Source organism: Ahaetulla prasina, chromosome 1 (genome assembly GCF_028640845.1).
Source record: "Ahaetulla prasina isolate Xishuangbanna chromosome 1, ASM2864084v1, whole genome shotgun sequence".
NCBI lineage: Eukaryota > Metazoa > Chordata > Lepidosauria > Squamata > Colubridae > Ahaetulla > Ahaetulla prasina.
Window position 1 is genome coordinate 217,384,419 of NC_080539.1, and position 26,073 is coordinate 217,410,491.

Sequence of the window (26,073 nt, forward strand, 5' to 3'; positions counted from 1 at the left end):
TTCATATTTCACCATGTTTTGATAACATCACTTCTTTTGCAAGTGACAGAAACTAAGGACAGATTATGCTGGAGGAGAAAGAAATGCTATCCACTTAGGTCTTGTTCGTATGAGCTGTAGAATGAGACCAAACCAAATGCAAGCATATGAAAGTTGGATCCAAGGTAAATACTAAATGAATTGCAGAAGGAGAGAAAGCATTTTTATATGATATGATGAATGTTATGTATTCATGTTTGTACCTTTAAATATTTGAGCGGGAAATCAGCACGTTGCTGATTGGACGAAGCCTCCAGCAGAACTGTATAAAAGGAGAGGTTTTTCCCCCAGCCTGTTGCTGGGTTCACCCTATATTAAAGAGCTGTTGTCACTACCCTGGTCTCCAGCCTCGTTACTTCCAGAACTTAACATTGGCGACGAGGATGGGATCTCGAGGCTGAGGAGAACCAGAACCGAGCTGAAGCACGATAGACCCGAACCCAGCAAATCCAGGGCAGAAAAGCGGAGATGGCCAGTTACACTCCGCCCGCACCGTTCGACCCGGCTAAGGAGAAATGGGGAACGTATATGACCCGTTTCGAAAGTTTCCTAGAAGCCAACGAACTGCACGGAGTTCCAGACAACCGAAAAAGGGCTTATTTCTTAAGCCACTGCGGTCCGGAGGTCATCGACATCGCGGAAGCCCTGGCAGAGCCAACGCCGTTGCAGTCGGTGTCGTGGCCAACTTTACAGACTTTACTAAGAAACCACTTCGCACCAACGCCGTCCAAATACGTGCGGCGGTTTGAATTCGGAGAGCGAAGGCAGATGGAGGGCGAATCCATCGGTGACTACATGGCCGCCCTAAGAAGAGCGTCCAAGGACTGCGGATACCGTGACCTAGACGAGGTGCTCCTCGAGCAACTCATCCGGGGGGTCAAAGACATCCGTTTGCGGCGACGGCTGCTAGCAAAGAGCAACCTAACGCTAGCCAACGCTCTGGACGAAGCCAGAGCACATGAAATGTCCTCCCAAGCGGCAGAGACACTGCAGAGGCCGGTCCCACAAAAGGCGAGCGCGAAGGCAACTCCGGTGCACCAGGAGGAGGTTCAGACCGAATCCGACGGTGAAGACGAGGAAGGGGTCTGCCGCACCGAGAAACGCGACAAAGGGGACCGAGACGAATGCGGAAGCTGCGGGGGTCAACACCAGCGCCAACGCTGCAAGTTTAAAGACGCAACATGTCGGCGGTGTGGGAAGAAAGGGCACCTAGCTCAAGTTTGTCGAGCGGCCCAACCTTCCCGCCGAAAATTCAAATCGGCCAATCAGAGCGCGGAATCGGCAAGGCGACCCGCGATTGGCTCAAACAAAAAAGGCGCGGATTCCAACCAAACAACTGTGGTCATAGGCCGCGCCTCGACCAAGGTGGAGAAGAAGATCTTCACCAAGCCAAAAATAGAGGGAGTACGGTGCCGGCTTGAAGTAGACACGGGATCAGCGATCACCATCATGTCCTGGGACACTTTGGCGAAGTCGCTGCCGTCCGTCGCGAAGCGCCACCTGCAAGCACAACGGCTACGAGTCCACGACTACCAGGGGAATCGCATCCCTGTTCGAGGGACCACCTCCGTCCGAGTCGAGTACGGTCCATACAAGAAGACCCTGCCCATCACGATCGTCGAAGGAACTCTGCCCAGTCTGTTGGGACTAGACTGGTTTCGTGCCCTGGGCATGGGAGTGACTGGCATCTACAAAAGTGACTGTAACCTGAAAGACATTCTCTTTAACGAGTTCGAAGATGTCTTCAAGGACTGCCTGGGCAAGTACAAGGGGACCCCTATTTCCTTCAACTTAGACCCCCAGGTAGCCCCCATTAGGCTTAAGGCGAGGAGAGTCCCTTTTGCCCTAAAACCAAAAATCGATAAGGAGCTGGACAAGCTCATAAACCAGGGGATTTTGGTGCCAGTCGATCATGCAAAGTGGGAGACGCCAATCGTCACCCCAATAAAGTCGGACGGGTCAATTAGAATTTGCGCTGACTACAAGGCGACGCTTAACAAAGCCTTACAGAAAAGCGCTTACCCGGTTCCCGTGGTGCAACACTTATTGCACTCTTTGGGGCAAGGGCAAGTCTTTGCGAAGTTAGACTTGGCCCAAGCCTACCAGCAACTGCCCGTAGACGCCCGCACAGCCGAAGCCCAAACGATTGTAACGCACAGGGGGGCATTCAAGTGCACCCGATTGCAATTTGGGGTCAGTGTGGCACCAGGGTTGTTCCAAAACCTAATGGAACGACTACTGCAGGGGCTCCCAGGGGTAGTCCCCTACTTTGATGACGTCCTAATTTCAGGGGAAAACATGGAGGAATTGGGGGAGCGTTTAAGAAAGGTTTTGGGGATTTTCCGGACAGCGGATTAAAAGTCAAGGCAAACAAATGCCAGTTAGGGGTCGAATCCGTCGATTTCTTGGGCTACCGGATAGACCAGAAAGGAATTCACCCTACTGAGAGCAAGGTTAAGGCAATTAGGAAGGCTCCAGCGCCCAAAAACAAAGCAGAGCTGCAGGCATTCCTGGGGTTGGTGAATTTCTATGCGGTCTTTTAAAGAACAAAGCAACTGCTATGGAACCGCTGCATAGGCTCTTAGGGAAAAATACTGTTTGGTCTTGGGGAAAGACAGAAAATAGGGCTTTCGAAGCAGTAAAGAACCTGCTCTCAAGTGATAGCCTGCTCATCCAATATCACAACTCACTACCACTAGTGTTGGTTTGCGATGCCTCCCCTTATGGGGTGGGGGCTGTGCTCAGCCATAGACTTCCAAACGGCACAGAAGCCCCTATAGCTTTTTATTCTAGAACGATGTCCTCCCCAGAGAGAAACTACAGCCAATTAGACAAAGAAGCACTAGCCATTGTGTCAGGGGTTAAAAAATTCCACGAGTATGTCTTTGGGCGGAATTTTGAAATCGTGACTGACCACAGACCGCTACTGGGGATACTGGCTGGCGACCGCCCAACGCCTGTGGCACTTTCGCCACGCTTGACCCGATGGACTATATTCTTAGCCGCTTACTCGTACAAGCTGCAGCATCGACCAGGAAAAGAAGTGGGGCATGCAGACGCGTTAAGCCGATGCCCACTACCAGGGGCGACCGAAGACCCCACTCCGGGGACGCCCATCCTACTTATTGACTCTTTGGACTCTGGCCCAGTCACATCTAAGGAAGTGGCTCGGGCATCATACCGGGACATTGTGTTAAGGACTGTACTCGGTTGGGTACAGAGAGGGTGGCCCGCTGCGCCGGGCGAACGGTTCAAAGAATTTGTTAAAAAACGAGATGAGCTCTCGGCTCAAGGGGGGTGCCTGTTATGGGGTGATCGTGTAATAATTCCTGATAAATTAAGGGGAAAGGTATTGGACCTCCTCCACGAGGGTCACCCAGGGATCGTAAGGATGAAGGGTTAGCTAGAAGCTATGTGTGGTGGCCACTCATGGACGCAGAGATTGCTGAGAGGGTAGGGAAATGCCAGGCTTGCCAAGAGTCCAGACCTCTACCCCAACGGCCCCAGTCAGGAATGGGAAAAGCCCCAAGGGCCCTGGTCAAGAATCCACATTGATTTTGCTGGCCCTTTCCACGGCCAAACGTTCCTAGTGGTGGTTGATGCATTCTCTAAATGGTTGGAGATCATACTCATGAAATCCACTACGGCCGAAGCAGTAATCGCAACCCTGCGCCACCTATTCGCAACTCACGGGTTGCCGGACACTCTGGTGTCCGACAATGGGCCTCAATTCACGGCAGCCCAGTTTGAAGAATACCTGGCAGAGGAGGGCATCCGACATGCCCTCTCTGCGCCTTTCCACCCTGCGTCGAATGGCCTTGCAGAGCGTTCCGTCCGGAGCGCTAAGGAGGCATTGTCCAGGCTCAAGCCAGGTGACTGGCAAACAAAGATAGACTTTTTCCTAGCCGTCCAGCACAGAACCCCAAGCACGGCCACCGGGAAAAGCCCAGCCGAATTACTAATGGGACGGAAACTCCGGTGCCCACTTGACCGTTTGAATCCCCATTACACACCAGAGGGTTACAAGGGGGAACTAGAAAAGACAAGGGAAATGAGCATAGGCGACCGGGTGTGGGCCCGTAACTATGGGGACGGCCCTAGTTGGTTCGCAGGCCAAATAATAAAGATAACCGGGCCAAAATCGTACGTGGTAGAGCTACCAGACAACCGAGTGTGGAGGCGCCACATAGATCAGTTAAGGAAACGAATAACTGATCAAACCGAACCAAATGAAACAAATCATGACCAATACCAATTTGAATTCACAGCTGACAATGACCCGGGGGAGGCGCAAGACTTAGCTGAGGTCCCAGAGTTCCAGCGACGCCATCAGGTTCCCGAGGGAAACAGCTGGGAAAGTCTCAGAAGTAATCCAAGGCCGGATGGCCAAGAAAAAGAGTCAGCCCATAATCCAGAGCCCGTTGGCTCAGAGAAAGAGCTGGGAGGAGAAAACAGCCCCTCCGACCAGCTCAAAACACCACCCAGAACTGAACCGCGCAGGTCAGAAAGAACTAGGAGACGCCCAGGTTATTTGCGTGACTACGTCGAAAAATAACATGTAAATAAATATGTAAATAGAGACAAAGTGTTTTCTGGGAGGGAAGGAGTGTTATGTATTCATGTTTGTACCTTTAAATATTTGAGCGGGAAATCAGCACGTTGCTGATTGGACGAAGCCTCCAGCAGAACTGTATAAAAGGAGAGGTTTTTCCCCCAGCCTGTTGCTGGGTTCACCCTATATTAAAGAGCTGTTGTCACTACCCTGGTCTCCAGCCTCGTTACTTCCAGAACTTAACAATGAAGTTAGGGTGCAAGTTGTTGAGGACTTCCTGTTTGCATGCCCTAACTTTGTGCACCTCTAAAAATATTGATAACTAAGGGAAATAGATGTGCAGTTAGTTAGCAGAAGAACTTTGCATTTTTTATTTAAAAGACTTACTTTGTAATTCTTCACATCGCATACTCCATGCTGGTTATTTAATATTTTCTGTGCTTCCATTGCTTCTTTCTTTCTTCTCACTTATCTTTTTTCTTCTGACTCTGATCTCAGATATTTACCTGACTTCTCTTTTTCCACACAGGAAGAGATCACAAAACAGGCTTTTAAATAATTTAGCTTACATTAACTAAATTAGGCTTTTCTATCAACAGGACATGTCCTAAATTAAACCTTCTTTTCTTTCACGCCTTCATCATTCTCCAATAATTTTTCATGCAAAAATTATATTCCTAACTTGAATGTTTTCCTCTAAAAGCCTATTTTATGCTGTACAAAGCTACTGGCTGTCCAACAAAAAAACTCATCAAACTAAACGCACACCAAAAAAAGATTTACGATACCTTCATTTAAGAATAATAGATTTCTACTCTACATGAGGTAGGTCTTTTTTTTTTTTTTTTGAAGAGCTATCCAGTCCCAAACTGATTTTTAAGATAAATGATCTTAGGAAAGGACTTTAAAGTTGTCTATTAATGGTTTGCACCTGGACAATATGCTCAATAAATATAGATGTCCTTGTCACAGGCTGGCTGCTATGGTGAGAGGCATTGTATTTCTTTTTCAATTATGGTACTGCATTTCAGCATTTGTACCCTGATATATATGGTAGCTTATCCTTAATTTACATCAATCACCATCCTCCTTAATCTTTCTTTTTTTTTTTTTTTGTAGCATTTCCTATTTTTGTCCTTAAGGAGAGGTGCAAAAGAAAGCAAATATGAAAGGCTTAGATTTTTGTTCAAAAGCCAATTTATTGTATGAAATACAATAAACAGCATTTGAGGCCAGAGCATATTAAAAAAAAATGTGGATATTAGGAGAACTTTCCCATAAAACCAATGGCATTGAAAGAATTCCGTAAATGACCGATGTAAGCAATGTTAACAATTGCATCAATTTTCTCTTTAACAGATGGAATCTACCTGGAAAAAGACTATTTAGAGATTGTATTTAGAACGCTCCCTTAGCACCATGGCTGTACACATGCAGACAGCAACTAAAGATCTTTCTGCTGCCCCAGGCTTTTCAAATGTAAAATATTGGATTTTATCTCTTATTTTAATTTGCCCTAATTCCATAAAATTAGAGTCGTTTTCTTCCAGGACTCCATCATGTTAAAATGATACTAGTAAGCTTTTGTATTCTCTACAGCCACTCTATAGGCAAATGTCAAATAAACAAAGTGCAAGCAGGAACAGCAGAGGACTGGGAATAAAAAAGGTGAGAAGGTGAGCCTTGTGTTGTTGTTGTTGTTTTGTTTTCCACCAACACTTGATGCTAGAAAGGTTGGCACCAAGTGTTTTGGCAAAGCTGGCTTCCTGTTCAAATGCTGTAGTGAGTGCACTTTATGGGTATAAGTGAACTGCATCATAAATTGAACTTTAGAACTATCCAGGACTTCCCGGTTTCATTAATTATGCAACTTATCTGCTCTGCAATTAAACCCTGATACTATGGGAGCACCAAGGATCCCACACTTCAACCCTGAGCTGCAAATATTCCCTCCTATTGGCATATCTGATACGATAAAGTTTCCTTTGACTAAAATTGAGGGTTTTGATAAATTAGTGAGTGAGGGTGATCAGTTTGTCAACGAAGAACTTTTAAAAATTCAGTGCTAAATACATCATCATTAGTCAGTTCTGTACGGGTTCAGGTTAATGTCAGGGTTCCAAGTAACACTCCCAACGAAAGAAAACTCCGAATCTTGAGCTTCCTCAAAGTTCCATTTTATTAGAGATGTCATATTGGCACATCTGGGAAAACCCGAATCAGAAAGCTTCCAGGTTTTCCCCACCCAAAAGAAAGTTCAAGTCCCTGCCCAACACTCCACATGTCCATCACATGATCCAATCAGGCACCATTCAAAACGTGGAGATAACTCCCAGTCACCTCATCACAGCTGCAGGGCCAAGGCGGCCTTGACTCTCTGAGAAAGAATGTTATTTTGACCATATATCCTCCACACTCCATACAATCCTCCCTCCCAGTTTCCCACCACAGAAAATGTGGCAGGCCTGAAGTAAAAGATGTAAGAGATGACTTCCAGGTCTGACAGGAGGTCACACAGAGTTTGGGAAACATAGCCTCTAATTTTAACATTCCATAATGTTAAAATATTGAACTGATAAGTTTCTTTCCAAGTTAAACATTCACTATCTCTGAGAATTAGCCAAGATATAGGATGCCCTCCCTATGTTGTTCCCATAACACTATTATTATCTGTTCACAACAATGTGAAGTCTGCCAGTTGCCAGTTCATTAGCTGGTGTTAGCCTTCATACACATTAAATTCTTTCCAAGAACTTAGGATGTGATAATGTATCAGCATAATATATCTGTGAATCCAAGTAGTTTGGCTTTTTATAATTGACAACTAGAAATTAAATCAATGTGCAGATTTTCTAAGTGCCATCCAAGATTTTTTTGTATGTCACTCAGTGTGCCAATATCTTTCAAAAATTTTGATTTTCAGATCTTGAGACTTCGTGAACTCCAATGCTTTGCTTTCTATTCTACTGTCCCCTGATATTGCCGCATCAAATAACCACAATTTCTTATTTTCAATCCAGTTACACCTGGTATATTATGAGCCAAGACTTTAACAGTTTGTGCTTGAAAATCACACACTATTTTAACCAATTTTTCAACTCTGTGTTTCCACTATTAATTTATTAGAGGCACATAATTTTTACACATGTTCCAGAGAATTGTTTTGGTGACTGTGTTACATCATTGTTTATATCCAGTTTGCATTATTTTCTTGTAAGAGCTAATATTTACTATTCCTTCTGCTTCTTTGCACAATATACACTTTGAATCATTTGATATCCCTCCGCTCCAATTCTGGTCTTGATTCTGGCATTAGTTTGAATAGCTTGCTCTTGAGCAGCCAAAATTAAGCCTTTAGTTTCCTAAAACAACCCTAACCCAGGAGTGGGTTGCCCCCGATTCGGACCGGTTCTACAGAACCAGTAGTAAAACTGGCGGGAGACGCTGCCAACTGACCAGAAGGTCATCAAAAGCAATCTGTGCATACGAATCAGGCACGATGCGAATCGGTAGTAAAGGTAAGTAGAACTCACCCCTGCCCTAACCCTAACCCTAACCCTAACCCTAACCCTAACCCTAACCCTAACCCTAACCATAACCATAACACTAACCCTGACCCTAACCCTAACCATAACACTAACCCTGACCCAACCCAAAGTCAAAATCTAAACCCAAACCCTCACCCTAACCCTAACTCTATCCCTATCCCAAGCCCAAAGCCTAACCCTTAACCCTAACTCTAACCCTAATTTATCCTTAGCCCTAGCCCTAAGCGTAACCCTACTCTAACCCTAACCTTAACACTAATACAACACAAATCTAACACTAACCCTAACCCTAACCCATACCCTAACCCTAACCTTAACCCTAACCCTAACCCTAACCCTAACCCTAACCCTAACCCTAACCCGAACGCAAACATTTCTATCTGCAACCATAACCCTAACCAAGCATTAACCCTAACACTAACCCTAACTCTAACCCTGACCCAACCCAAAATCAAACCCTAAACCCAAACCCTACCTCTAACCCTATCCCAAGCCCAAAGCCTAACCCTTAACCCTAACCCTTAACCCTTAACCCTAACCCTTAACCCTTATCCCTAACCCTAACCCTAATTCATCCTTACCTCTAGCCCTAAGCGTAACCCTACTCTAACCCTAACCTTAACCCTAATGCAACCCAAATCTAACCCTAACCCTAACCCTAACCCTAACCTTAACCCTAACCCTAACCCTAACCCCAACCCTAACCCTAACCCTAACCATAACATTAACCCTGATCCAACCCAGGCTCAGGCCCTGGGCCCAAAGCCTGGCCTAACCTGGCCTGGCCTAACCCTAACCTAACCTGGCCTAACCCTAACCTGGCCTTGGCCTGGCCTGGCGTGGTTGTCCTTGCCTGGCCTAAGCGTGGCCTAATCTAACCTGGCCTTGGCCTAACACTAACACTAACCCTAACCCTAACCTTAATCCTAATACTAACCCTAAACTTAACCGTAACCCTAACCCTAACATAACCCTAACACAAACATTTCTATCTGCAACCCTAACTGGCCTGGCCTAACCTGGCCTAACCTGGCCTGGCCTAACCCTAACCTGGCCTGGCCTGGCTCTAAAGCTGGCCTGGCCTAATCCTAATGCAACCCTAATCTAACCTGGCCTTGGCCTAACCCCAACCCTAACCTTAACCCTGGCCTGGCCTAACCTGGCCCTGGCCCTAACCCAAACCCTATCCCTATCCCAAGCCCAAAGCCTAACCCTTAACCCTAACCTGGCCTTGGCCCTAACCTAACCTGGCCCTAACCCTAACCTGGCCTAACCCTAATTTATTATTAGGATAATAATAATAATAATAAATTAGCACTAACAGTAACCCCTAACCTGGCCTGGCACTGGCCTGGCCCTGGCCTGGCCTAACCTGGCCTAACCTGGCCCTGGCCTGGCCTAACCTGGCCCTGGCCCTGGCCTAACCCTAATCCTAATACTGGCCTAACCTGGCCTAACCTGGCCTGGCCTAACCTGGCACAAACATTTCTGTCTGCAACCTAACCTGGCCTAACCTAACCTGGCCTGGCCTGGCCTAACCTGGCCTGGCCCTGGCCTGGCCTTGGCCTGGCCTAACCTGGCCTGGCCTGGCCTTAACCCTAACCTTGGCCTGGCCTGGCCTCACTGGCACTGGCCTGGCCCTGGGCCCAGGCCCAGGCCTGGCCCTGTCCCAGGCCCAAGGCCTGGCCTTGGCCTGGCCTGGCCTGGCCTTGGCCTGGCCTGGCCTGGCCTAATCCTGTCCCAGGCCCAAAGCCTAACCCTAACCTGGCCTAACCTCAATCCAACCCTAACTCTAACCCTAACACTAACCCAAAGCCTTACCCTTAACCCTAACCCTAACCCTAACCCTAACCCTAACCCTAACCCTAATTTGTCCTTGCCCCTGGCCTGGCGTAACCCTACTCTAACCCTGGCCTTAACCCTAATGCAATCCTAATCTAACCTAACCTGGCCTAACCCTAACCTTAACCTTAACCCTAACCCTAACCTGGCCTGGCCTAACTAACCCTAACCCTGCCTAACCCTAATTTATCTTACCCTAACCTGGCCCTAAGCGTGACCCTACTCTAACCCTAACCTTAACCCTAATGCAACCCTAATCTAACCCTAACCGTAACCCTATCCCTAACACAAACATTTCTATCTGCAACCCTAACCCTAACCTAGCACTAACAGTAATCCTAAACCTAACCATAACACTAACCCTGATCCAAGCCCAGGCTCAGGCCTAAACCCAGGCCTGGCCTGGCCTGGCCTAACCCTATCCTGTCCCAGGCCCAAGCCTGGCCTAACCTGGCCTGGCCTGGCCTGGCCTGGCCTGGCCTGGCCTGGCCTAACCTAACCTGGCCTAACTGGCCCTGGCCTAACCCTAACCCTAATTTATGCTTGCTCCTGGCCCTAAGAGTAACCCTGCTCTAACCCTAACCTTAACCCTAATGCAACCCTAATCTGGCCTAACTCTAATCCTAACCCTAACCCAAGTCCAACTCTAACCCTAATGCAATCCTAATCTAACCCTAACCCTAACCCTAACCCTAACCCTAACCCTAACCCTAACCCTAACCCTAACCCTAACCCTAACCCTAACCCTAACCCTAATTTATCTTTACCCCTAGCCCTAAGCGTAACCCTACTCTAACCCTAACCTTAACCCTAATGCAACCCTAATCTAACCCTAACCGTAACCCTATCCCTAACACAAACATTTCTATCTGCAACCCTTACCCTAACCTAGCACTAACAGTAATCCTAACCTAACCTGGCCTAATCTAACACTAACCTGATCCAAGCCCAGGCTCAGGCCCTAAACCCAGGCCTGGCCTGGCCTGGCCTAACCCTATCCTGTCCCAGGCCCAAGCCTGGCCTAACCTGGCCTGGCCTGGCCTGGCCTGGCCCTGGCCTGGCCTGGCCTAACCTAACCTGGCCTAACTGGCCCCTGGCCTAACCCTAACCCTAATTTATACTTACTCCTAGCCCTAAGAGTAACCCTACTCTAACCCTAACCTTAACCCTAATGCAACCCTAATCTAACACTAACCTTAACCCTAACCCTAATCCTAACCCTAACCCAAGTCCAACTCTAACCCTAATCCAACCCTAATCTTACCCTAACCCTAACCCTAACCCTAACCCTAACCCAAGCCCAACCCTAACCCTAACCCTAACCCAAACCCAACCCTAATTCTAATTTATCCTTACCCCTAGCCCTAAGCGTAACCCTACTCTAACCCTAACCTTAACCCTAATGCAACCTTAATCTAACACTAACCTTAACTCTAACCCTAACTCTAACCCTAACCTTTATCCTAGCCCTAACGCAAACATTTCTATCTGCAACCCTAACCCTAACCTAGCGCTAACAGTAACCCTAACCCTAATCCTAAATGTAATCCTAACCCTAAATGTAACCCAATCCTAATTAAACCCCAACCCCAACCCTAAACTCCACCCCAACCCCAACCCTTATTCTAACCTTAATCTTTTTCTCTTACCCTGATCTTTTTATTTCAGTTGTAAGCCACTAATCGGTATCTATGGTTTGTTGGTTCTGATTTATAATAGCAGGTCATAATGATGTGATTTTCAAACGTAGTATATTCATGTCTTTTCTATCATTTTTGTTCTTCCTTTAATCTTACAGAGCTAAACCCTGGTTGCCCAGCCATACCTCGAATCCCATTACCTATTTTTTGAGAGATTCCTAAGAATTCTAACATTTGATATGGTCCTTTTGATCAATCCAGTATAGGATTTTTTTTCTGTTTTCTTACCATAATAAATGGGTTGATTATTCTGATTCTTCTGCTAAATCCTGGGTGGTGTGGGTGACCTTTCTGGTAGACATGCCACCAACCTCAAGAGAGCATCACAAGCCTCTCCCCCATGACAAGAGGGCATCCATGGATGGATTGTTAATTGTTGTTGTTGTTTATTCAATTCGTAAAGCCACCCATCTCATCTAAGCAACTCTGACAGGCTCACAAAATAAAATTTTAATTGAAAACAAATTGGAAATCAATATGGAAACATATGAAAATATCCATAATCAGATTATCAAACTATATTTGATAATCAAATACCAAATCATAGCTGTTCTGCTTCTTAAAGCTATATTTATTATTTTGAGAACTTTCTAGTCTTAACTGTTTTTAATGTTTCATTTTAATCAGAGTTATTTTTACTCCATGCTTCTGCTAAAACATCATCTTTAAAAACCTCTCAGTAAATAAATTTAACTCTGAGTACAAGTAAATTAATTATTATAGTATATTATAGTTCTTAGTCAGGAAAGAATTCCAACTGTGAAATATCCCTTTGGGGGGAGGGTGTGTGTGAAACAAGATATGTTCTTAAGTTAACCCTGTAGTAAGCTTGCTTTTTTTTAAAAAAAAAATCAGGTTCTATTTTACTGATTAATTTTCTAACTATGATTCAGAAAGAAATCTAATCTTTTTTAAAAAATGTCTCCGTTCATGTCAGTTTTTGTTTATTATTCAGGTCCTATAATCTCGTCTATAATCATTGAAAGTTTCACGACTATTTACTGAAATTCAGCAACTAGGCAACATTTAGGACTACCATAATTTGCTACAAAGATTGCAATGACTGCTGAGTGATGCGGATAATTGAGTTTCTTCTGACTCTTCCAATTGCTATCATCTTCCAGTCATTCACAATTTTGCAACCCAGATTTGGTAGCCTTACTTAGTACTCTGCCAGAGGTGGGTTTCTGCAGGTTCTGACCAGTTCTAGAGAACTGGTAGCGGAAATTTTGATAGAACTGGTAAATACCACCTCTGGCTGTCCCCGCCCCTATCTATTCTCTGCCTCCCGAATCCCAGCTGATCGGGAGGAAATGGAGATTTTGCAGTAAGCTTCCCCTGGAGTGGGGTGGGAATGGAGATGTTACAGTATCCTTCCTCTGCCACATCACCAAACCACGCCCACCAAGCCATGCCCACAGAACCGGTAGTAAAAATTTTTGAAACCCACCACTGTACTCTGCCATACTGATTCAGAAGACACAGATCAGCATTAGACAGGTCAACTGAGAATTCGGCTTCTGCTTTCAATGGATTAAGTCCCTTCTCCACAAGTAGCAATAGCATTTAGCAATGGCAGTTAGACCTATATTTTTATTTTTTATTTATTTTTATTTGTCAAACACAACAGTATATATAAGTATACGCATGAAATAATCATATAAATTGGATACAATCAAAGGGAACATTAGGACAGGAACGGTAGGCACACTGGTGCTCTTATGCACGCCCCTTACTGACCTCTTAGAAATGGGGTGAGGTCAACAGTAGATAGTCTTTGGTTAAAGCTTTGGGGATTTTGGGAAGAAACCACAGAGTCAGGTAGTACATTCCAGGCATTAACAACTCTGTTACTGAAGTCATATTTTCTACAATCAAGATTGGAGCGGTTCGCATTAAGCTTAAATCTATTGTGTGCTCGTGTATTGTTGCGATTGAAGCTGAAGTAGTCTTCGACAGGAAGGACATTGTAATAGATGATTCTATGAGTTAAATTCAGGTCATGTCGCAGGCGGCAGAGTTCTAAATTTTCTAAACCTAGGATTTCAAGTCTGGTGGCATAAGGTATTTTGTTGTATTCAGAGGAGTGGAGAACTCTTCTTGTAAAATATTTCTGGATACGCTTCATAGTGCTGCATAGTGCTTTACAGCCCTTTCTAAGCCGTTTACAGAGTCCGCATACTGCCCCCCAACAATCTGGGTCTTCATTTTGCTGACCTTGGAAGGATTAAAATTTGAGTCAACCTTGAGCCAGTGAGAATCAAACTGCTGAACTGCTGGCAGTCAGCAGAATTAGCCTGCAATGCTGCATTCTAATCACTGTGCCATAGTTTTTATAATTTAATAATTATAATTATAATAATTATAATTTCAGGGCATCATAGCTTGGATATTCCAATAGAATGACTAGGAATAGAAATAGGTTAAAGTATACACATTGCCATAAATAATTTGCAGATGGGATGTTTCATCAGAAGTGATATTTACACAGCGCCAACATTTTTCTGATAGTTTTATTTATTTATTAAACTTATATGCCACCCATCTTACTACCGGAAAACTCTGGGCAGCTAACAACATAATAAAGGCACAATATTAAACCATGAAAACATTAAAAAATGGTCAGGAATAAGAATTAAAACATTAAACTTGATGATTGTGAAATGTTTAACAATACATAGAGAATATCATCCTACCCAGTAGTGCAATTTTCCTTTTAAGGTAAATGGACTTGAGCAACTTAGGCTTCATGAATGGGGCAATAATCCGCTTGAATGGCAGGACAATTAATCAGCAGAATTGGTTGTGAAATCTCTGATAATTAAATGCTTAACAAATTTAATACTGAAACGATGCCTTTTAAACTAATGCTTTCCCACTCAGCGGGTCTTGGTTTGTAATTAGACTTGTCTTAATATAATTGGAAATGAAAAGCTGCTATTGAATTTATCTTTGTGGAAAATATGGTAATAACTGAAAGTCAAAGCTCTGATTTGCAAAGATTTTTTTTTTTGTCCAAATATCTTTCAGATGAGACTTTTTTCTTTTCTTTCTGCAGGTCGGATGGAGAGCAAGGACCATAACCATGGCCTGATCCCCTTTTTCCTCATCACTTAATTTTCAATCCATCAGCCCAAAAGTAAAAGGAATGGCTTTAAAAAAGTGATTTCCAGCCAATGTAAGCCCCAGAACCTTTTCCTGTATAGAGCCAATTCTGCACCGACAGCTGTACTCGAAATCTCCACAGAAATTTTTATTTTATTTTATCTTATTTACAGGTAGTCCTCAACTTACAACAGTTCATTTAGTGACTGATCAAAGTTACCTCACTGAAAATAAGTGACTTATGAACATTTTTTCACAATTATGACCATTGCAGCATCCCCTTGGTCACATGATCAAAATTCAGACATTTGGCGACTGATTCATATTTATGACGGTTGCATGTGTTCAGTCACCTTTTCCGACTTTCTGACAAGCAAAGTCAGTGGGAAAACCAGATTCACTTAGCAACCATGTTACTAGTTTAACAACTGCAATGATTCACTTAACAACTGTGGCAAGAAAGGTTGTAAAATGGGGCAAAACTCACTTAACAAATGTCTTGCTAAGCAACGTAAAATTGGGCTCAATTGTGATCGTAAGTCAAGGACTACCTGCATTAAATTTATATGCCACCCCTCTCACTGAATAAGACAAGATATCTATTTACAGAATTCATCTAAAGAAAATCGCTGGCTTCTGTACAAAGATTAAGACCCTGAACTATTCCACTGGTTATTTCTGGCTGAGTGGTTGGGTGCAGCGGTAAAATCCACGTATCTTCATTACCGGTTCGGGAACGAGAACTGCATGTGCAGAGGGTCAAAAACGGGACATAATGACATCCCGGCGGGTGGGTGGAGCCTCCCGCTGCCGGTGCTACCGGTTCGCACGAGTTTAGTTCCGGTCAGATTTCACTGCTGGTTGGGTGGGAAGGAAGCTCGAGGTCTGCAAAGACTCGGTGTCATGGTTCTGAGTAATGGTTCCAATCAATTCAGGACTCTGAGGCTCTAGCTTTTCTCAAAGATCCATTTTAATGGGTGCATCATATTGGCACGTTCAAACGTGAAACCAACTCTAAATATTTCCCGCGTTTCGTTAAGAATAAAAGAAATAGTCACTCCCCCATCTCTCCTAGTGTCACAGGTCATGTTAGCCAATCAGGTAGATGGCAGTCTGATCAGCTACTCCCTCTGGCCGTTATGAGCTCTCGTTGAGGCGCCTTGATTCCCATGGGCCTTATCGCTGTTATGTCTGGCACATGGGAGGAAAATATCCCACACCCTGTAGTCCCGCCCCCCCCCCCACATAATATGTGCGGCAACCTAAAAATGAAATTAAAAAAAATCGGCTTCAGTTAAAGTCGTTCTGAGAGTCAACACCCTGTGGAATGGGAAGCAGAGCATGGGAGGCCTCAGGGGGTGAGAGAAGCCTTGGGGTGCCCTGGACAGCTTAACCTGGGCCTACGCTAGGCTTCCCAGGCCTTCTCTTAACCCTGAATACTCCATGCCCCACATAGTGTCCCAATTACTTAAAAAACGCATCTGGGGAGAGAAGGAGTGGGGGTCATTAAGCACAGCAAACAAGTGGGTGCCTCACTTAACAACCATTATGAGTTGTAACTATAATAGACAGGCTCCATTACGGTCATAACTCGAGGACTACCTGTAATATGTTTTTCTAACGTGTCTCTAATCTTTCGTTCTTGCCCTCACCCACAAGCGAGCCAGGCCTACATTTTCCTTAATTATACCAGCTTCTAACAATTTCCATGCTGTGTAAAACCTCGGTTATCCATTACTTGGGGAGCAGTTTTGGGACAGCATTGACTTGAAATAGAGGCAATAGACATCAACTCAGCGGGACCTTCAGGCTATTCATTATCTAATCTCTACCAAGGTGTTGAGCCACACACGTTCTTTGGCTTTCTCTAATTTCTTCCATTTTTTTGCAACAATAATGCAAGCAAAAATAGCTAATAATTGCTTTGTTAAAGACATCTGGGCATTCAGTTCTCCCTTCTCTCTTCTCTTGCATCTTGTGATGATCTTGAAATTAGGGCATGGATTCCTGTGGCTTATTTCCAGGACTTGTTGCATGTTTCTCTTTTTTGCTTTTCTTATACTTTCAGGGATAAACAGCATGTATGTATATGTATGTATGGATGGATGGATTGATTGTATGGCACATTCATATCACATTTTGATTAAAAAAACACAAGGGACAAAAAATATAAACTATTAAATATGAAACCTAAAATATTATAAATGTACGTTTAGGTTACAGATATAATTTTTTTTTTTGCTTCATTTGTCACAGCAAGAATATCAGCAAAGCCTAGATTATAGGCTCTGTTTTGGCCCTTGTTTTGTACCATATAAGGAGTGTGCTATAGGTTTCACTCCGGTCCTCCAAAATGGCGGGAAAGTACTTGAATCTCATTGGTTAAAATGTCTGGCAGCCCTCTATAAAAGAAGACATTACCAGACTAGCATTCTGTTGGGTTGTACTGGCCTACTAATAAGAAGCTGTTGTTACTGAAAGAGCTGTGTCCGTCTCTTCCATCATCGGATCTAACAGCACTCTATCACTATATGTTGGATAGTTTGTTTTTGGGCCCCACTGTCACAATTCAATGATGGTGCTTTGCGCCACTTACAGAGGGTGTCAGCACATATACCGTGGCCAGTAGTTAATAAAAGCACTCAAGTAGATTTTAACTTTTACAAAATGTATTATATTACTTCTCGTATGGTGAGCTGGAGAAGCATCACAAATTAGATACGTTTGGGTTTCATTCCTATTACTTAAGAGATATTTCTCCTTTTAATGAATGTGTCTTCTTTTAGATTTCCTTGAATTCCATCCCCCTTGTCAAATCCCCCTCATAATAAACAGGGGATGCTGTATAGAGTTTCAATTTCCAATTGCCTTCTCTAAAGTTCCCTCTGATCAGACAGTCTTAGTCAGGTTATGCAAAGGCCTTTCTTGGTAAGCTTAAAAAGTTGGGGGAAATGGGAGGAAGGAGAAAACAAAGACGACTAGCAGCAAAGTGGATAGATTCAGGGGTTGCATTCTTTGAAGACCAGAAGGGCCAGGTCAGGGACAGATCATCCATTAGAAGCTCTATCTATATGATTGCTGAGAACAACTCAGAGAACAACAACTGGTGCCACGTAATCAACCACAATCAGTCTGTTTCTTAGCAAAATGTTTGCTGTTTAGGAAAGTTATCTCTCACCCTGTGTCCTTCATCCATGGGCATACTGAGATTTCAAAGCCATCTTTTTAATTTCCTCTCTCAATACTCCTGCTAGAAAGCCAAACTGTTTTGTTTCTTCTCAGAAGTAAAAGATCACTGCTAGAGAACAAAGCATATTCTCATAAAAGCAAAATACATTGTTTCTGCAAAATATACACAGGTTGCTAGCTGTAGATTTATGCCAGCTGATTTTTAAACTACAGACATACATTTTGTTAAGTTCGGGAAGTAACGAGGCTGGAGACCAGGGTAGTGACAACAGCTCTTTAATATAGGGTGAACCCAGCAGCGTGGCTGGGGAAAAACCTCTCCTTATATACTGTTTAACCGGCGGCTTCAACCAATCAGCAACGTGCTTGTTTCCCGCCAAAACATTTAAAGATACATAACACTCCTCCCCTCCCAGAAAACACTTTACCTATATTTACATATATTTACATGTTATTTTTCGACGTAGTCACGCAAATAACCTGGGCGTCTCCTGATTCTTTCGGACCTGCGCGGTTCAGTCCTTGGGAGTGGGTTGAGCTGGTCGGAGGGGCTGTTTGCTCCTCCCAGCTCTTTTGCTAGGCTATCCGGCCCTGGATTACTTGCAGACTCTTTTTCTAGGCCATCCGGCCTTGGATTAATTTCAGAGTCGTCCCTGCTGTTTCCAAGGGGAACCTGATGGCGTCGCTGGACCTCCTGGGACTCAGCTAAGTCTTGCGCATCTTCCGGGTTGCGGTCAGCTGTGGGGTCAAATAATGTGGGGTCATGGTCTGTTTCATTTAGCTCGGATTGTTCGGCTATTTGTTTTCTTATCTGATCTATGTGGCGCCTCCATACCCGGTTGTCTTGTAACTCAACTAAGTATGACTTTGGACCGGTTGCTTTTATGATTTGCCCTGCTAGCCAACTTGGGCCGTCCCCATAGTTTCGGGCCCACACTCGGTCGCCTATGCCCATTTCTCTGGTTTTCTCCAGTTCCCCCTTGTAACCCTCTGGTGTGTAGTGGGGGTTCAAACGGTCGAGTGGGCACCGGAGCTTCCGTCCCATCAATAATTCGGCTGGGCTTCTGCCTGTTGCAGTGCTGGGGATTCTATGCTGAACGGCCAGAAAGAAGTCTATCTTTGTTTGCCAGTCGCCTGGCTTGAGTCTGGACAATGCCTCTTTAGCGCTCCGGACGGAACGCTCTGCAAGGCCATTCGACGCAGGGTGGAAGGGCGCAGAGAGGGCATGTCGGATGCCCTCGTCTGCCAAGTATTCCTCAAACTGGGTTGCCGTGAATTGCGGGCCGTTATCGGATACTAGCGTGTCGGGCAGCCCGTGGGTTGCAAATAGGTGCCGTAGGGCTGCGATTACCGCCTCGGCTGTCATGGATCTCATGAGAATGATTTCCAACCATTTAGAGAAGGCGTCGACCACCACTAGGAAGGTTTGGCCGTGGAAGGGGCCAGCAAAATCAATGTGGATTCTCGACCAGGGCCCTTGGGGTTTTTCCCATTCCCTGACTGGGGCCGTTGGGGGTAGGGGTCTGGATTCCTGACAGGCCAGGCATTTCCCTACCTTCTCAGCAATTTCTGAGTCCATTAGGGGCCACCACACATAGCTTCTCGCTACCCCTTCATCCTTACGATCCCTGGGTGACCCTCGTGGAGAAGGTCCAAGACCTTTTCCCTCAATTTCTCCGGGATCACCACTCGATCTCCCCATAGCAGGCACCCCCCTTGAGCCGACAGTTCCCCACGTTTTTTTACAAATTCCTTAAAACGCTCGCCCGGCGCAGCGGGCCACCCTCTTTGTACCCAACCGAGTACAGTCCTCACAATAATGTCCCGGTATGATGCCCGAGCCACCTCCTTAGATGTGATTGGGCCAGAGTCCAAAGAGTCAATTAGCAGGATGGGTGTCCCCGGAGTGGGGTCTTCGATCGCCCCTGGTAGTGGGCATCTGCTTAAAGCGTCCGCATGCCCCACTTCTTTTCCGGGTCGATGCTGCAGCTTGTAGGAATAAGCGGCTAAGAAGATAGTCCATCGGGTCAATCGTGGCGAAAGTGCCACAGGCGTTGGGCGGTCGCCCGCCAGTATCCCTAACAGCGGTCTATGGTCAGTAACAATTTCAAAGTCTCTACCAAAAACGTATTCATGAAACTTTTTTACCCCTGACACAATTGCTAGCGCTTCCTTATCCAACTGGCTATAGTTCCTCTCTGTCGAGGACATCGTTCTGGAGTAGAAGGCTATTGGGGCTTCTGTGCCGTTTGGAAGTCTGTGGCTGGGCACAGCCCCACCCGTGGGGAGGCATCGCAAACCAGTAATAAAGGCAATGAGCTATGATACTGGATCAGTAGGCTATCGCCGAGAGTAGGTTTTTACTGCTCAAAGCCCTAGCTTCCGACTTTCCCCAAGACCAAACAGTATTCTTTCCCAGAAGCTTATGCAGCGGCTCAGCAACGGTCGCCTTGTTTTTTAAAAAGACCGCGTAAAAATTCACTAGCCCCAGGAATGCCTGTAGCTCTGTTTTGTTTTTGGGCGCTGGGGCCTTTCTTATTGCCTTGACTTTGCTCTCAGTGGGGTGAATCCCTTTCTTGTCTATTCTGTAGCCCAAGAACTCGACGGATTCTACCCCTATCTGGCATTTGTTCACTTTAACCTTTAGTCCGGCTGACCGGAAAATGCCCAGAACTTTTCTCAAACGCTCCCCCAATTCCTCTAAATTTTCGCTGATATCAATACATCATCAGTAGGGACTACCCTGGGAGCCCTTGCAGAAGTCGTTCCATTAAATTTTGGAACAGTCCCGGTGCCACACTCACCCCAAATTGTAATCTGGTACACTTGAAAGCACCTCTGTGAGTTACAATCGTTTGGGCTTCGGCTGTGTTGGCGCTCACGGGCAGTTGTTGATAGGCTTGAGCCAAGTCTAACTTTGCAAAGACTTGCCCTTGCCCCAACGAGTGCAGCAAGTGTTGCACCACGGGAACTGGGTAAGCGCTTTTCTGTAAGGCTTTGTTTAACGTCGCCTTGTAGTCAGCGCAGATTCTAACTGACCCATCTGGTTTGACTGGGGTGACGATTGGTGTCTCCCACTTTGCGTGATCGACTGGCACCAGAATCCCCTGATTTATGAGCTTATCTAACTCCTTGTCAATCTTAGGTTTCAGGGCAAAAGGGACTCTCCTTGCCTTTAACCTAATGGGGCTACCTGGGGTCTAAGTTGAAGGAAATAGGGGTCCCCTTGTACTTGCCCAGGCAGTCCTTGAAGACATCTTCGAACTCGTTCATGAGTATGTCTTTTAGGTTGCAGTCACTTCTGTAGATGCCAGTCACTCCCATGCCCAATGCACGGAACCAGTCTAGTCCCAACAAACTAGGCAGGGTCCCTTCGACGATCGTGATGGGCAGGGTCTTCTTGTGTGGTCCGTACTCGACTCGGACAGAGGTGGTCCCTCGAACAGGGATGCGATTCCCTTGGTAGTCGTGGACTCGTAGCCGTTGTGTTTGCAGGTGGCGCTTTGCGACTGATGGCAACGCTTTCGCCAAAGTGTCCCAGGACATGATGGTGATTGCTGACCCGGTGTCCACTTCTAGTCGGCACGGCACTCCTTCTATTTTTGGCTTGGTGAAGATCTTCTTCTCCACCCGGGTTGTTGCGCGGCCTATTATCACCGTGGTTTGATTCGAGTTCGCGCCTTTTTTGTTTGAGCCAATCACGGGTCGCCTTGCCGATCCCGCACTCTGATTGGTCGATTTGAATTTTCGGCGGGAAGGTTGGGGAGCTCGACAGACTTGAGCTAGGTGCCCCTTCTTCTCACACCGCCGACATGTAGCGTCCTTGAACTTGCAGTGTTGGCGTTGGTGTTGACCTCCGCAACTTCCGCATTCGTCCCGGTCTTCTTTGCCGCGTTTCTCGGTTCGACAAACCCCTTCCTCATCCTCACCGTCGGATTCGGTCTGGATCTCTTCTTGGTGCACCGGGGTTGATTTTGTGCTCGCCTTCGGTGTGAGTGGCTGTTGCAGGGTCTCCGCCGCTTGGGTGGACATTTCATGTGCTCTGGCTTCGTCCAGGGCGTTTGCCAGCATTAGATTGCTTTTCGATAGCAGTCGCCTCTGCAAACGCATGTCTCTGACCCCACGGATGAGTTGCTCCAGCAGCGCCTCGTCTAGGTCTCGGTACCCACAGTCTTTGGAGGCTTTCCGCAGGGCGGCCATGTAGTCGCCGATGGTTTCGCCCTCTCGCTGTCGGTGCTCTCCAAATTCAAAACGCCGCACGTATTTGGACGGCGTTGGCGCGAAATGGTTTTTTAGCAGGGTTTGCAGAGTTTGCCACGATACCGATTGTACCGGCGTTGGCTCTGCCAGGGCTTCCGCGATGTCGATGACCTCGGGACCGCAGTGGCTCAAGAAGTATGCCCTTTTGCGGTTGTCTGGAACTCCTTGCAGTTCGTTTGCTTCTAGGAAGCTTTCGAAACGGGTCATGTACGTTCCCCATTTCTCTCTGGCTGGGTCAAACGGCGCGGGCGGAGTGTAACTGGCCATCTCCGCGTTTCTGCCCTGGGTTTGCTGGGTTCGGTTCTTCCGTGCTTCAGCTCGGTTCTGGTGCTCCTTAGCCTCGAAATCCCACCTTCGTCGCCAGTGTTAAGTTCGGGAAGTAACGAGGCTGGAGACCAGGGTAGTGACAACAGCTCTTTAATATAGGGTGAACCCAGCAGCGTGGCTGGGGAAAAACCTCTCCTTATATACTGTTTAACCGGCGGCTTCAACCAATCAGCAACGTGCTTGTTTCCCGCCAAAACATTTAAAGATACATAACACATTTCATCCCATTAGTAGCTATGACCCTAAAAGCCTGTTCTTACGTTGCAATACCTGACCTGTGCTATGCACCATCTTGGCTTTGTTGTGTCCTGAAAAAGCCTAACTCATTAATTCCTTTCTTATCCTATGTTCTAAAACTGGAGTGGGGGTGGGGGAGACTTCCTATTTTCTCTTTGAGTTGGGACTTTATTTTTGCATAGAACTGAAAGGACGTTATGATAACTCTATTCATGCCAGGGTTGTCAAACTGGCGGCCCGCGGACTGGATGCGTCACACGCAGGACACGCCTGTCCCAGGTTCAGAAGAGGAAAAAAACTTCATGATATGGCAACGAGATGCGGAGAGTTTGATACCCGTGATGTAGATTCTTCATGTGTTTAAAAATTCTAGATTTTAATTAGGTAAGATTTCCTGGATTCTCAGTGTGTGGACAGTGCAAAGGGACCGAGATGAATGTGCTGTACCACACCATATCCCGTGAATGGCTATATAGCCTCAATACCTCTTGTAGTGCCAATAAAGTTTTTATTGTTGAACCCTTAACAGCATGCTTAAACTGGACAAAAAAGCAATCACACAACCCTGCTCTCTTGCATACTGACAATTATTTTTCTCCCGAAGTTGTTGTTTCCATTCATCTCTATTTTATTAATATGAAGCCAATTTCTCTTCTCTTATATTGTCTATCCCAAATAGCTTATAGCTTATGTATTCGGGATTTCATATTTTCAGAGTGCAAAGGGCATGTTAGCCTTTTTATTTATCGCAGCTACCCCAGCTATAACTTGACTTTCACATCATAATTAAGAACATAATCATCAGTGGTGGGTTGCTACCAGTTCGCCCCAGTTCGGGCTAACTGGTAACGGCGGCAGCGGGAGACTCCGCCCACCTGCCCAGACTCTTCTGCGCATGCACAGAAGCTTCTGCACATGTGCAGAACCGTCATGTGCGTGCACATATGCAGAAATTTTGCGTGCGTGCACAAGAGCATGTACGAGCAAACCAGTAGCAAATTAAATTGAAGCCCACTACTGATAATGGTGCATAATAGTGCATTTTCCTCTTTCAGTGTCAAATTAGCTTTATGTTGTTACCCATTTGGTTTACCATCTCGCCTGAGTAAGAGTTCTTAAGAATTTGTTCACTATTTGGAGAAATTTGAATGGTCCTAAAAGAAAATATTGCCTAATTGGGAGCTTTATTTTCCCTGGCAGCATGTTAAAATTATAAAGATTGTTCATTATAATATTTTCCATTTTGCTATTCTTCTGTTGCCAAGTTTATTTTGATTTGTTTCTATATTATTCCTTATAATTCTATATTATTCCTATATTATTCCTTATAACAATTTCACATCAATTACTCCTATGACTTTTGTTAATACCGGTGAAGGAGACTTCACATTTTTTGTGTGTCTGCCTTCATCTAATATGAATATTTTTTTTGTTTACTACTTTTCATTTATTAAATTTATATGTCACTCATCTTGCTGTCTGAGGTGACTCTGGAGAATGGCATTAGAGAGTGTTTGTTCTTTGCTTTAATTTTAGTTTACATTCATATGAAAACAGCATAAATTTCACCCTATCTCTGTCTGTTCCTTTTATGTCAGTTATGGGTAATAATTTTTCAATCCTGGAGGGCAAATCAAACATCTGACAAGTCATCTGACATAATCCTAGGAGTAGAAGATTTGGAACAAATCCGAGACACTGATTGATTTACCCAGTTGAACAAGAAGCATCTCAACAGGCATGTGCATAGAAACCTTGTGATGTGATGTCATTATTGGAATCTCAGGGAAGAGAGACTCCCCAAATTTAAGCTTGGTGGCGAGAGAATGGTCCTTTTAGTGTAAGTCTGATGGACAGTGCACTCCTTTGATCAAGGAAGCCACAGATGAGATGTGGTAGTGGGCCAGTCTCTAAGAAAGTTGCTTTACAAAATTGGCCAAGATACTTAAGAAAAATGGTTCCTGGTCTCTCAAGACAAAATATATGGAGCCAAAATGTATGGCGCCATTGGTATATAAATAAGAACATTGCTCAATTTCTTCTTCCATGTTCGGATGGAAATTGTTCACACACACACACACACACACACACACACACACACACACACACACACACACACACACACACCAGAGGGGGTTTCAGCAGGTTCTGACCAGTTCTGGAGAACCAGTAGTGGAAATTTTGAGGAGTTCGGAGAACCGGTAGTAAAAATTCTGACTGGCCCCACCCCCATCTATTCTCTGCCTCCAGAGTCCCAGCTGATCGGGAGGAAATGGGGATTTTGCAGTAACTTTCCTCTGGAGTGGGGAGGGAATGGAGATTTTACAGGATCCTTCCCCTGCCATGCCCATCAAGCCACAGCCACAGAACCGGTAGTAAAAAATTTTGAAACCCACCACTGACACATACACACACACTGCTTAATAATGCTACTCTGACCAATAACCTTAGGCCTACCCAGCACCTAATAATATAATTGGCCCTTTGCTCTGAACTTGCTAGGACTCATCTCCAGCTCTAAGAAATAAATAAATAAATCTCGTCTGTTCAATCCATATTGTTTCCCACAGGCTCTTTTCTACATTTTGACCTACTATAAACATTGAAAAGAAGTGTTGCCCATTTGGGCTCTTTTTTTTAACCTCATCCAACCAATGTATGCATTGCTTTCTGCCCTCTAAGGCAGAAGAACAAAAATCTGCATGGGTACATTACCCTACAAAGATCATGTGAGAAAGACACAGAAATTGTGGTATTAAATTCCACAAACCTCACTGAGTTGTAACAATAGCAAGCTGCTTTGAATGAACTGACCAGACTAACATGGTTTCTTCCAGCAGACCAGACTTCTTTCCCCATGGTTTTGCAAAGGACCACAACTCTAGACTTCCAAGTAAGGAAGGCCTGGCCTAAGAGCAAGATGGTAGCAAAGGATAGGAATAAATCTGTCAAAGTCATTTTATCCCTCTTCAACTTCAGTTTCAGTTTCCATTTATTCTGTTTCTGAATTAATGAAGGTCTTAAAAAGAGTTTGTAGTAAAATCTGAACGGGGGAGTGAGTTGTGTACACATTTCCCTCAGGAAAGATAAACCTTAAAATGAAGTTCAGTAACATAGTATGGGTTGGGCAATTTCCTTTGTTGTTATACTTCTGGAAGGAAAGTATTAATAGGGCTGATGGGAACTGATTTGTGACAATATCTTTAACCCCTGAAAACAACCTATTCCAGGTCCTTGGGAAGCTTGATAGGCGGATCTAAACTTCTGGTTGGCA

General features: G+C 45.2%; 1 protein-coding gene across 2 annotated transcripts; it reads left to right on the forward strand.

The window, feature by feature from the left end:
* The first annotated feature begins 147 nt into the window (after positions 1-147).
* On the forward strand, positions 148-21,526 carry LOC131189120 (uncharacterized). Of its 2 annotated transcripts, none has more exons than XM_058164983.1 (2): positions 148-1,842; positions 21,216-21,526. In XM_058164983.1, the coding sequence occupies exons 1-2, from the start codon at positions 508-510 to the stop codon at positions 21,261-21,263; spliced, it is 1,383 nt and encodes a 460-aa protein (XP_058020966.1). In that variant the 5' UTR covers positions 148-507; the 3' UTR covers positions 21,264-21,526. The 2 variants fall into 2 exon arrangements, with proteins under 2 accessions (XP_058020966.1, XP_058020965.1); XM_058164982.1 differs by lacking the exon at positions 21,216-21,526 and adding an exon at positions 4,308-4,794 and having other exon boundaries at positions 148-1,798.
* The last annotated feature ends 4,547 nt before the right edge of the window (positions 21,527-26,073 follow it).

Coding starts and splice junctions, on each gene's coding strand:
- LOC131189120 (XM_058164982.1), top strand. CDS start 508: ATGGCCAGTTACACTCCGCCCGCACCGTTCGACCCGGCTAAGGAGAAA. Junction 1,799..4,307: donor TGTCTTCAAGGACTGCCTGG/GCAAGTACAAGG, acceptor TTGAATTCACAG/CTGACAATGACCCGGGGGAG.